The sequence below is a fragment of the Puntigrus tetrazona genome, chromosome 22 (assembly GCF_018831695.1).
Source record: "Puntigrus tetrazona isolate hp1 chromosome 22, ASM1883169v1, whole genome shotgun sequence".
NCBI classification, from domain to species: Eukaryota; Metazoa; Chordata; class Actinopteri; order Cypriniformes; family Cyprinidae; genus Puntigrus; species Puntigrus tetrazona.
The window spans coordinates 12772449-12785157 of NC_056720.1; the positions used below are offsets into that span (position 1 = coordinate 12772449).

General features: G+C 37.5%; 1 protein-coding gene across 1 annotated transcript; it reads left to right on the forward strand.

Moving 5' to 3' along the window:
• Positions 1-102: 102 nt before the first annotated feature.
• LOC122327873 (sarcalumenin-like) lies at positions 103-11004 on the forward strand. Its single transcript, XM_043223530.1, has 7 exons — positions 103-255; positions 5116-6111; positions 7375-7473; positions 7680-7775; positions 7889-8005; positions 8093-8326; positions 8967-11004. The coding sequence occupies exons 1-7, from the start codon at positions 198-200 to the stop codon at positions 9770-9772; spliced, it is 2406 nt and encodes an 801-aa protein (XP_043079465.1). The 5' UTR covers positions 103-197; the 3' UTR covers positions 9773-11004.
• The last annotated feature ends 1705 nt before the right edge of the window (positions 11005-12709 follow it).

Sequence of the window (12709 nt, forward strand, 5' to 3'; positions counted from 1 at the left end):
AATCTTCCTCCACGGAGGAAGATTTTAAACCCAGCTACCCAGAAACGGTCACAAATAGGCAAAGGTTAAAGGCCATCTGATTGGAGAAGGCAGCTGCTCCCAGTGCTGACGCTTGTGCTAACGCACCCACCCCCGTGTCCTCTCGCCGGGGGGTATATATAGACTGAGAGGGGTCCTGGACGGCCCCGGCAGTCAAAATGAGGCTTTTCCTCCCCGTCTGCTGCCTGCTGCCTCTACTGGCGCTCACCACTGCAGGTAAGAGAACTGGATTCGAACGCAGGTGCACTAACAGCTGCTGGGCGACTTCTGCATGCGTGCAGCTGAAGTGTGAAGTTAAAGGTTTTAGTGACTGGGCAATCGAGATAAGTAGGCCTCAAGATAAGTGCCTGAAGTCCTGGATCAGGTCGCACGTCCTTGGTGGAGATGATCTTCCCTGGGTCTGCCTGCTTTTATTCATAATTCAGGAGAAGTGTTTTACAGAATGTGTGGTATAACGTGGAGTTTCCAGGCTTTATGGTTTTTGTGTTGCAATTGTCTCACTGAGAATCATCGGGTACAGCATGTTCAGTTTCTGGGTGGCGTGTATTATTTGCCGGCAAAAGTGTTTCTGGCAGTCATTCTCACTGATTTGGTTGAACAGAGCCCTCATTTTCTTTTTATTACTCTGCTGAATCTGGTATGAACTTCTGGCACGAATGAGTCTTATAGAAAAGAAAATGGAGGTGACATCTAAAATTATAGCAAACTAAACTTTTTTTTTTTTTTTTTTTGTTAGTTGAAATGACATGATCGTTATCTGGAAATAAAATTAAAATAAGAAAGCAAACGTGCTTTCTTATTTTCATTAAGTTTAGCTCGGTGTATAAAAAAACAAACTCTGCGATCAAAATTAATACTCACTGTACATTACAACTAAATTACAAAACAAAAAACAAATGGTTACTAAAACGTCCATTAAATAAAAGGCATAAGTCTCATAAATCTCAAATAATTTAAAAATGATACATCTTAATTATACAGCACACTTTTATAGGTCGATGAATGATTAGTGTCCACAATAAAGAAAATAAAATTCAAAAACAAACACACACATACACTTCTTAAAGTCAAATTTTACAATTACCACGAAGTTGCACGACATGACCTGAACTAACCTTGCCTTGTCGTAACGTTTTAAAGACATTTATTGGCTTTTGACGCATTCATTTTACTTTTTTTTTTTCCGAAATAGTTTTCCGCATGTTGGTTGCGCCACACGACTTCACCGGTAAAACATATATTTTTAGTAGGAAAATAATAAAGCATTTCAAAACGCTTTCTCTACAGCGCGTTAATTCTTAAATTATACCACCCTGCCAAAAAGTCAAATATAAAAACATGCTTACACAAAAAGGTGTATTAAAGTTATTGTAGCTATGAATTGCATTTCAAAACAAATCTGAATGCTAATTGTTTTATCTTTTTCTTTCAAAATTCCTATTCATTGAATGGATGATAGCTGGAATCCTCTGACCAAAATTGCAATCTGTAAGAGAAACTGTTGGTGGCTTTCTCGTCTCCCGGTATGGTCGAAGAAAACCAGTAACTCCTGGTGAACCAATTAGAGACTGTTGCTTCCTCCTGCTTGCTTTTAAGTGTTATCCTTGTCTGTCCTTGCATTGTTCTTGTTCTCTTTCTGCGTCTGTGCTGTCAGGTGGTCAGGCCTAGAGTGCGCCATGAAATCAGACACTGTTGCGTGGTCATGCTAGCAAGCTAACACGCCCCCTTGTACTTTCTATCCACATATATACGCTTACAGTCCACAGCTGCTGTCACAACGCTACTGTCTCAATCACTATTTATTTCTGTCTTGCAGGCCTTGTAGGGGCAACCATTATGTTAACAGAAGGACTTAAAGCCTCTGTCCTGCCTTGCTACTGTATGTGGCCCGTTTTAGCGCCGGGGCTTTCCCTGTTACAGTCCAGTCACACCAGCCAATCGTACCTGCGTCGCTTTACAAGCGTACACAATACTCACGTAAGCAACTTTGACGTACGTGCATTGGGTATATTAAAACACATAGCCATAGTCATAAGAGCCATTCACTCCAGCATCAGACTTCACTCGTCGAATGATGAATTGATTCACTAAAAAGAATCGGTTCATGAGAGTAATTCATTACAGCTGCAGACTTAGCTGATCGAAGGATGAATCGATTTAATAAAAAGAACTTGCTTGTTAGAGTCATTTACTTGAAAAAGCAAACTTCAGTTGTCAAATGATAAATCGGTTCACTAAAAAGGCTCTGCTTGTAGAAGTCATTCATTCGAACATCAGACTTCACTGGTCAGACGATGAATCGATTAATTCGAGATTCAAACTTCAGGGGCTCAAAGTCTTTATAATTAGCTTGACTAAAAAGAACCAGCCAGTAAGAGTCATTCACTTGGGCATCAGACTCAAGAATCAAACCTCACCGGTCAAATTATCATTAGATTCGGTCTCAAAGGGGTCATTTGTATAGTACTTTATCATGTTTTTCGTATGTTTCGCTAAGAAGAAACAAAATGAATCACTGGGTGGTAAGTTGTTCTATATTCACTGATTAACTAAAATATCTGCCATCTTTCAGCATGGTGTTTCATCTGCATTGGAAACATAATGGAAAATGAATATCAGGAATATAATTCGGTCATGTACTTTTTTTCCAGAGAGGAAGAGTCCATAGTCAGGTTTTGCCTATAGTGAGTAACCACAGCTATCTTTGATAAATCACTCTTCTAGACACAACCACATAAAATAGTGGTTTGACAGTCAGTGCAATAAGAAAGTAACTGAAGAGAAATGTCATTTTAGTAGATAAATGCAGAGAAACCCTTTTCAGCGGAGGCTATTTATGTCATGAAGACCTAGGACTTGGGATTGAGCACCTGTCTGTTTCTGTCCTCACCTCAGAACATGCTGTCGAAGGGGGAAGGGGCTGGTCTGCATTAGACCTTGCTGGAAAAATGCAGATGATCTTGTATCATTAAATATATGGATGGTTGGTTTCATTTTAGGGTAATTCACCAGTGCTGGTGGTATTATTTCAACAAGAGACACCTGAGACACTGGAATAATAATACAGACTAACATTTCTTCTCTACTGTGACTAAAAGCTCCCTAGCCATTGTCTATAAAACAATACCTGGGTGGATAGGCATGGTCCTTGGAGAGTGTAGCATTGCTGCTCTTCCTATCACTAGAGTAGGCTCTAATTAAATTAAAACAACACGGCAGAATATGATATGGCACAGAATGAGCTGTTGAACTTATTATAAAATAGTACAACACTTAGGTTTTGTAGCACATCATAGCCAGCCTTTCTATTTCAGTGACATTTAAAAAAAGTTGTGAGGTCCAATAAAGTTTTACATCATTAGTGTTGTGACAGTTATGTAATCATAATCCTGGACTAGTAAAGATGGCAAGCTAGCAATAAAGAGTAACTCATACCGCAGTAACATGTCCTCAGGGCTTTGATTAGACTCACGGATACGTTAATGACACTCTAGCACTATACCTTTGGCCTAAATACAGCTCTCCTGTGAGTGTACGTGTGCGTATAAGTGTGCAAAACATATCGCATTTACACTGACCAGAGCCAATTCAATTAATTAGAGACTTCTAAGGAACACATAAGCTTGTCAGAGAGCATTTTTACAAGCAAGTGGTCAAATGCCAAAGGTGGAAGAGGTTTATCTGAACTAACTATAGACACGGGTGCCCTCTGCTGTCAGTATGGTGTTGAAGTGCTGCGTAAATGTATATGGTTAAATCAAATGAGAGTTTGCCATTTGATAGTAATTTAGCACTAAATCAAAAAAAGTGCTTTTGAATGTGCATTTTTTACATTTTAGTATGGATTCGGCAAATGAAATGGCTGTGTGCAGAAAAGACTTCAATCTGCGAAAACGTTTACTTGGCAAACTGATTTATGCGTCATTATTTGCTTGAAAGCAGAGCTGCGCTTTTCAGTGGAAGCATTTGACATTAAAAGTAGAGGCTGAAATCCAGTACAAAGACTCCATGCTAACACCTCTATCAGAGCCGTCGCGCCGGAGCACCGTATGAAAAATAAACCTTGCTCTGATGATCCACATGAACAGAAAGGACTTGGCGTTCTCTTCTCCTGCCAGCTCTGCTCCCTATTTCAGGATGTGATTCACATGAAAAGCATTTAGCTCTCATCGAGAGCATTCATCTCCGCATGAATCACAGAGATGGGTCATCGCTACAGACTCAAATGTTTGTGCCAACAGCAGCTCTACCACCAAGTCACATTGTTCAAATCCAGCTATTACAGCTACACCATTTTATATTATGATTTTGTACATGTTTGAGCATAGTAATCATGGTTTTATTTTGTTTACTTGAGTGATGTTGTTGATCAGAGGTGCCCAATCCTGTTCCTGAAGATCTACCTTCCTGCAAAGTTCAGCTTCAACCCTGATCAGACACAAAGACTTTCATAAACACTTGATAATTACAGGCAGGTGTGTTGGAGCAGGGTTTACACCAAACTCTACAGGAAGGCTGATCTTCAGGAACAGGACCATTCACATGTTAATACATGATACTGTCTCCAAAACAGAATCATATATGCTAAAAAATGGACAAAGCATCGCTATTTTTGCACATTATAGAAAAGTGAGTCTGCACAGTAGCAATTTAGATTCATTTGGAGTCTGAGTCTGCACTTTAACGATTCATTTGGAGTTTCTGCACAGTAGCTATTTATTTGGATCCAAAGTCTTGTCTGTGCAGTAGTGATTGATTTGTAGGGTGACCATATGGGCCATTTTGATGGGACACATCCTTGACAGAATTTCTATATTGCCTGAAATATCCAGGTTTTGATATCGGCAGTTTGTGTTTTGCAAGTGACATCTGCGAGACTTATAGAGAGCAGACAGCTTCTGATTTTGATTCATACTCGCTGTATATTGATGTCATACAAGTATCAGCCTATGCTGCACCATTTGAAGTGGAACAAACAAATTAATGACCATAACGTGTGTCTGTTTGCATTGCCTTGAAGATCTGTAGATGCCTCCTTCTCACGTTTTGGCCAATATTATTGTTTGTCTTCCACAGATGCAGTGGAATCTGAGACTGAGCCGCTTGTGCCGTTCCATCTGAAGTCTGAAGGCGAGCTGTTCAACTGCTGTGATGGCACAGAGGATATAAGCCAGAGCTCCTCCAATGACACTCCTGCACCAAACAGACCTGTGTGCCAACCCTGTGGCACTGGCGCACAAATTGGCTCCACCGCAGAAGATGTCAGCTCTAATGAGGATGAAGAGGAAGAGGTTGTTTCAGAAGACAGATCAGAAGAGGTGACTCAAGAGGAGACCTCCTCTGAAGAGATATTTGAGGAGGAGGCACAGGAAGAAGAGGCAGATGTGGAGTTAGATGAATCTAATGAATCGGTGAAGGAGGACGTTCTTGAGGAGACACATGAAGATGTGAAGGGGGAGGAGATCTTAGAGGTAGACAGTGATGTAGAGTCACAAATGGTTGTTGAAGAATCTGTGAAAGAAGACAATGAGGAAGATTCTCAGAATGATGAAGAGGTAGCTGAAGAAGAAGAGGTTCTTCAGACTGAAGATGAAGCAGGTGAAGAAGAGGACCTTGCTCAGACTGAAGAGGAGGTAGTTGAGGAAGAGGAGGTTCTTCAGACTCAAGATGAGGCAAGTAAGGATGAGGAAATTTCTCAGACCGAAGATGTGTCAGAGACCGTTTCCGTTTCTCAGCCTGAAGATCCAGTGGAAGAGAAATCAGAAGAGGTAACAGAGAAAGAGGCTGAAGAAGAGGAAGCTGTAAAGGAGGAAGAAAGAGCTCCTGAGGTAGTGGAAGAACAGCAATCTGTTGAAGAACCAGAAGCAGCTGAAGAAATGGTGGAAATAGAAGCATCTGAGGAACTAGTTGCAAATGTTGTTGAGGAGGTTGTTGAAGTAGCACAAGAGAAAACTGTGGAACTTGTCGAACCAACTCTTGAACAGATTCAAGAAGTTATTTCTGCACCTGTTGAAAAAACAACAGCAGAAGAAGTGTTGGATGAAGTACCAGCAACCAAAGCATCTGTTAAAGGTACAGTATTGACATGGTTAGCATGAATGATATTAGACATTTAGAAGCATGATAATTGCCGAATTAAAATCGCTCCGTACATTTGGAAAGACATTTTAGAAAATCGCAAGTTCTGAATTTTGCACACCTAAACAATGATAAATGCGATGGCACCTCCACCATTGTTTTGGAAATTTCATGCACAATATCCAGTCACTTAAATATGAATCCATGCAGTCAGGAATTTTGTGAGTGCAAAATTTGTGCAAAGGCAAATTTTGCTCATATTCAATTTGGTCGTGTAAATTTGCTGTTCACAAACAGAAAGTTGCTTGGTGTAAAAATTACTTCTGAGAAAAAAAAAACTTTGCTAATGTGACTGCACTCTTATTTATTGTAAAGTCACATATATTTAAAAGCTTCAGAATCAACATAAAGCCTCTAGTTAAACTCCCATTACAGTGGAAATAACCAAAGGGAAGGCTCTATATTGTCATCTCGTCGCCAGGGGGCAGAAGAGGACACTACTGTAGTCAGTTCATTGTGCTCCTCCACCTGATACTTTGGTCCAAGGTGGCACAGGAATAAACCCACCACCAAAATAGCCTAACAGAAATAGTCCTTGGCACAAGTCCATTGCCATCCATAACAATATGTTCTCTGGCTTGCATGGAGGAAAGTTTTGTAATAGGGAAGAAATGCTTTAGATGCTTTTAATAGTGCTCTGATTGTGTTTGACTGCCTTCAAATAGATGGCTGATGTAGATGGACCAATCATGACAGTTTTTTGTTTTGTTGGGAACAATTAAAACCAAACTAAAACGGCAATAAGAAAAATAACTGAAATGCAATCAACAAATGCAGAAGTTAATATGGCTGGTAAAAATAGCATGCCAGAATAAAACCATAACTAGACCACCACCATTTCTGTTGGTCTAAGATGGACTTTTTAGCTTTTAGCTGTGCACTAGAATAAGTTTCCTGTGATTGTGATTCTTGTGTAAATACAGATGCAGCTTGTTTCCTCAGGGATCTTGTTTACTCCAAATGTAAATCTGGCAATGTTCTGTTGATTCCATAAAAGATTTCTTAGCTATAAAGAATAAAATATATATTAGAAATATGTCCATAGAATAAAAAAGGGTTATTATCTAAAAATTAAAAAAAATAGTACAGTGTATACTGCAAAATGATTAAAGGCTTGTTTTCTGGGTCTACAAGAAAATGTTATTATATGGGCTTTATGTTTCATGCTAATTTTGACTGGCTGTTTTTCTCTGGCAGTGGAGAAAACAACCCCCTCAGGTCCTGCCGCAAGAGATCGGTCTCACATCGAAGAGACGCTGCGTCTGGCAACGGCTGAACCTTCACGGGAATTTGTCGGTGAGTCATGTAATGAAAATATATATAGAAATATAAATATATACAAAAGTACTAACTTTCGGGCATATACGGTATGCACTATATGAGGCCAGTTATTTCATTAACCAATCACTTTTTAGCTTCACCAAAATTTCTAAGTGGTAAATGGAGATCTGTAAGTAGAAGAATGAGTCAGTTTCTATCATAATTTCATTACCTTCTTCTAGATGCTCTGAAAAAGCTGCAGCATGTTTACAATACTGCAATTAAACCCATGGACAAGGCCTACAAATACAATGAGCTCCGGCAGCATGAAGTGTCAGGTAACATCTTCAGTTTTAAAACATCACTCCAGATTATTGCTCTTCTACCATAAGATGTATCTAAATGGACCCCTATCCTCAGTTGAACTCTGTCTTTTCTTCACAATATCCAGATGCAGAGATCACCTCTAAGCCAATGGTCTTGTTCCTCGGTCCTTGGAGTGTCGGCAAGTCTTCCATGATCAATTATCTTCTGGGTCTCGATGAATCTTCACAACAGCTTTACACTGGTAACCCATCAATCTTCAAGTTAATGATTGTACAATTTTATTTAGTCCTCCTTTGTTCCTTCATCTGGATCTCTTTTGCTCTCTCAGGGGCTGAGCCCACAACCTCAGAATACACTGTACTCATGCACGGTGAGAAGTTTCGCACCATTGAGGGCATTGTCATGGCGGCAGACAGTTCCCGCTCTTTCTCTTCCCTGGAGAAGTTTGGTCAGGGCTTTCTGGAAAAGCTGGTGGGAATCGAAATGCCGCACAAACTCCTGGAGCGTGTCATCTTTGTAGACACACCTGGAATCATTGAGAACCGCAAACAGCAAGAGAGAGGTGAGAATACAGTACTCACAAAGACTTTGTTTGAGTTTGGTATGTACAAGACAATCATAAATTGTTGTAGTTAATTGTGAAATTTAGACATTAAAATAAAGTGTGCCCCAAATTTTGAATAAAAATGCATTCATAACAATTCTTGAAAGACATGTGTGTGCATAGACATTTAAATGCAATCCAATAATCAACTCTATTAAACTGCAATACTAAACAAAGCAAGTTGGAAATATAGACTATCATCAAAAAGTTCAGCATTTAAACAAGGATGCATCAAACTGATCAAAAGATTTTCTGGAAAAACGCACCACAAAAGTATTAAGCTGCACAATTGCTTTCAATACTGATAATAATAAAAAGTGTATCTGAAGCAGAAGTTATCAGATTACACTTATTCTGAAAAATATTAAATTCACTATAAAGCAGCTAATCATTAGCTTACTTTTTTTTAAAAAACAGACATAATATCAGTAATGCATCTTAATTCAAGACGTTTTAGATATTTCTAAAAAAAAACTATACTACTAAGTAAGAAAATATCAGTTCTGAATAAAAAAATCTACTCTAAAAGATAATACAATGAGTACTAATACTTGTACAGTGAATATTTAAACATTTTAACTTTCTCGTTGTCCTTCAGGGTATCCCTACGGTGAAGTGTGCCAGTGGTTTATCGACCGGGCCGATCTTATCTTCCTGGTGTTTGACCCAACCAAACTTGATGTGGGATTAGAACTAGAAATGCTTTTTAGACAGATGAAGGGACGCGAGTCACAGATCCGTATCATCCTCAACAAGGCCGACAGTCTGACAACCCAGGACCTAATGCGCGTGTACGGCGCCCTCTTCTGGAGCATGGCACCCTTGATCAACGTGACAGAGCCACCGCGCGTCTACGTGAGCTCATTTTGGCCGCAGGATTATGCTTCAGACACCAACAGGGATCTTTTTAAACGCGAGGAGATCTCTCTGCTGGAGGACCTAAATCAGGTGATCGAGAACCAGCTGGAAAACAAAATCGCCTTCATTCGGCAGCACGGCATCCGCGTGCGCATCCATGCCCTCCTGGTCGACCGCTACCTGCAGACGTATTACGAGAAGCTGGGCTGGTTTAGTGACCCACACGAGGTCTTCAGCGATATCGTCGGTGACCCTGACAAGTTCTACATCTTCAAGTCCATTCTGGCCAAGACCAACGTGAGTAAGTTCGACCTGCCAGAACCGGAGGCGTACCGGGACTTCTTCGGAGTCAATCCTCCCAGCGGCTTTAAGCTCCTGTCTTCATACTGCAGCTGGTCAGGAGGATGCCTGCTGGAGAAGATCGAGAAGGCCATCACAGACGAGCTGCCGGCTTTGCTCAGCAGTCTGGCAGAGAAACGGGAAGCCAAGGCAGAAGCGGCTGCAGAAACCAAGGAGAAAGCCCAAAACCGTTGGAGGAGACAGTAACAGAAGAATGGTGGGAGATTACAGAAGAGTATAAGTGACACTATTTAGATGAAATTCAAAAGCCAGTTAAACACAGTGTGTACTCTTAGCACTCTGTATAAAACCGACCTGAATGATGGGATTCTGCGTGCTATTTTTCTTCCTTTTCCGTTATTCTGTTTCTTCCTTGTTCTAACTTAACTCAGCCAGCAAATTTCACTTATTTATACTATGTTCAAAATAAGCAACCTGTCATAATAATTTATTTATTGAATGTCATTTTAGTGTGAATTATGGAAGCTTGCTTCCACCACAGGATGAAAAAAAAAGAATAAAAATGGTAATTGCCATTGCCAATTAACCTCACAACTTTTTTTCCTCGCAATTCTGAAAAAAAAGTCAGGAATGCAAGATGTAAAAGTCAGACATTTTTACTTCAGATCACACGTTACAATTTAAATTAGATCGAATGTTGCAATTACCTTTTTGTTTTATATTTTGGATAACACTTTATTTTAAAATGTCCTTACAGAGTGCCTACCTAGTAATAGCTGTTGTACTTGCGTAAAACAAAATGCACTTACCATGTAAGTTACAGAACAGTTTGTACTTACAGAGTCTGTTACACAGCTACTTTTTTAACCAAAAGATTGCCACATACGTGTTGCAGACTTTGTACAATTAAAGTATGTGTATTAACATGCACACCTTTTCTAGCTGCACCTTGATTTAACCATTTAGTGCACAGCTTAAATACATGCAAGGCGTTTCTAATTACGTTAAAATGACAGAATATTACAGGTGCATGAGCTACTTACGCTAAAGTACAATCTAGATCAACTTTATTGTAAGTAGCTGCGTAACAGACTCGATCTGTTACAAATGTGTAACAGTAGCTGCCTGTTACATCTAAATAATTACGAGGCTGATACAGTTACACGATACATAACTACAAGTACATTTTATTTCATGTAAATACAACCTAATTACATAATTACTCCATATTACGGCACCTTAAAATAAAGTGCTACCATTTAATTTTACTCCTTGTTGGAAACAGGCTCCCGTAGGGAATTTGCCATATGTGGTGAAATGTTTATCTTCATTACTTCAGTTCCACTTGTACATATTTATCGTATTCCTTTGTACAATTTTACTGCTGTACGAGTCATTGGTAAATGAAATGAGTTTTTTGTTGTTGTTGTTGTTGTTGCACGTTTCAACTGTGGTGACATTAAATAGCCTTTCTTGCTGATGAGTTATACAATACGAACATTAAACATGACACTGGATACTTAAGTCAAGAAAATGAACACATTTAGATCAAATAAATAAGCGAGTGAACTGATATGATAAATAATATTGCAGCAATTCTAACATAAAGTGGCCTCTAGATGGCGTGGCACATCATTAAACTCATCATAACCGTGAAGCAACCTTTGCTCTCATAAAAAAAATACAGTTTATGTATTTTATCTGTTTATGTATTTTGATAGCAGCAATCTATGCATATATCTATATAAAATACAGTTTCGAGGGCCATTTGTGTAAAACATTTATTTTATAGAGCTGCACCACATGAAAGCTCGCTTCTCTTAAGTGTTTATGATTCCTAATAAGGTTAGAAGTGTGAATGTTGAAATATCTGCAATAAGCCTAAGTATACAACCGATAAGAGTTTTGCACTGAATGCTGTGTAGCTAGTTATACTCTTGTTCGTTTAATAATCCGCAGCTGTGTGTTCTGAGTCAGAGACCACGAGCGGACGCTAAGAAATAAAAGCTGGACATGCCAATCAGTCAAAACCACGCTCTTGTGTCATAACCTTTCTCGTCTGACACAACGCGACGTCTTAGAAGCTGGACGCGATGAACGTCTGACACAGGAAGCGCCGGATGATTATCGCTTGGATGTTACTTATCTGATAGATCAAAGGTCAAGACGCACCCAGAATCTCAGGTATGTTCCTAGATGAGGGAACACTTACATGCTCAAGTTTACCTAATGGGAACATTCAACAATTCACACTTATAGTGGTCTTAAAAAAAAGTGAACATATACATACACATATACATATATATACATATATATATACACATATATATATATACATATATATATATATATATATATATATATATATATACATATATATATACATATATATATATATATATATATATATATATATATATACATATATACATATATATATATATATATATATATATATATATATATATACATATATACATATATATATATATATATATATATATACACATATATATATATATATATATATATATATATATATATATATATATATATATATATATATATATATATATATATATATATATATATATATATATATATATATATATATATATATATATATATATATATATATATATATATATATATATATATATATATATATATATATATATATATATATATATATATATATATATATATATATATATATATATATATATATATATATATACATATACATATATATAATATATATATATATATATATATATATATATATATATATATATATATATATATATATATATATATATATATATATATATATATATATATATATATATATATATATATACACACCCACACATACAAAATATATACCATAAACTAAGAATAACTGAAGACTGTATTCCTGCCCCCATAGCCCCGCCTAAAAAAATTAATTGAAAAATTTCCATGGCTTTCCTTTCATAATTACCCGATACAATTTTAAAATACCCTATAATTTGACATAATTTCAACTTACAAACAGAAATGGCAATTCAGTAAAATATTCCATGGTTTAAAAGGTTCTTTTATGTGGCTTTCCAGGCCTTACTGATTTATTTCTTTATTTATTTTTAATATAAATAATCAACAATTATTTTTAAATGAATAATTTTTTTATAATAATTCATT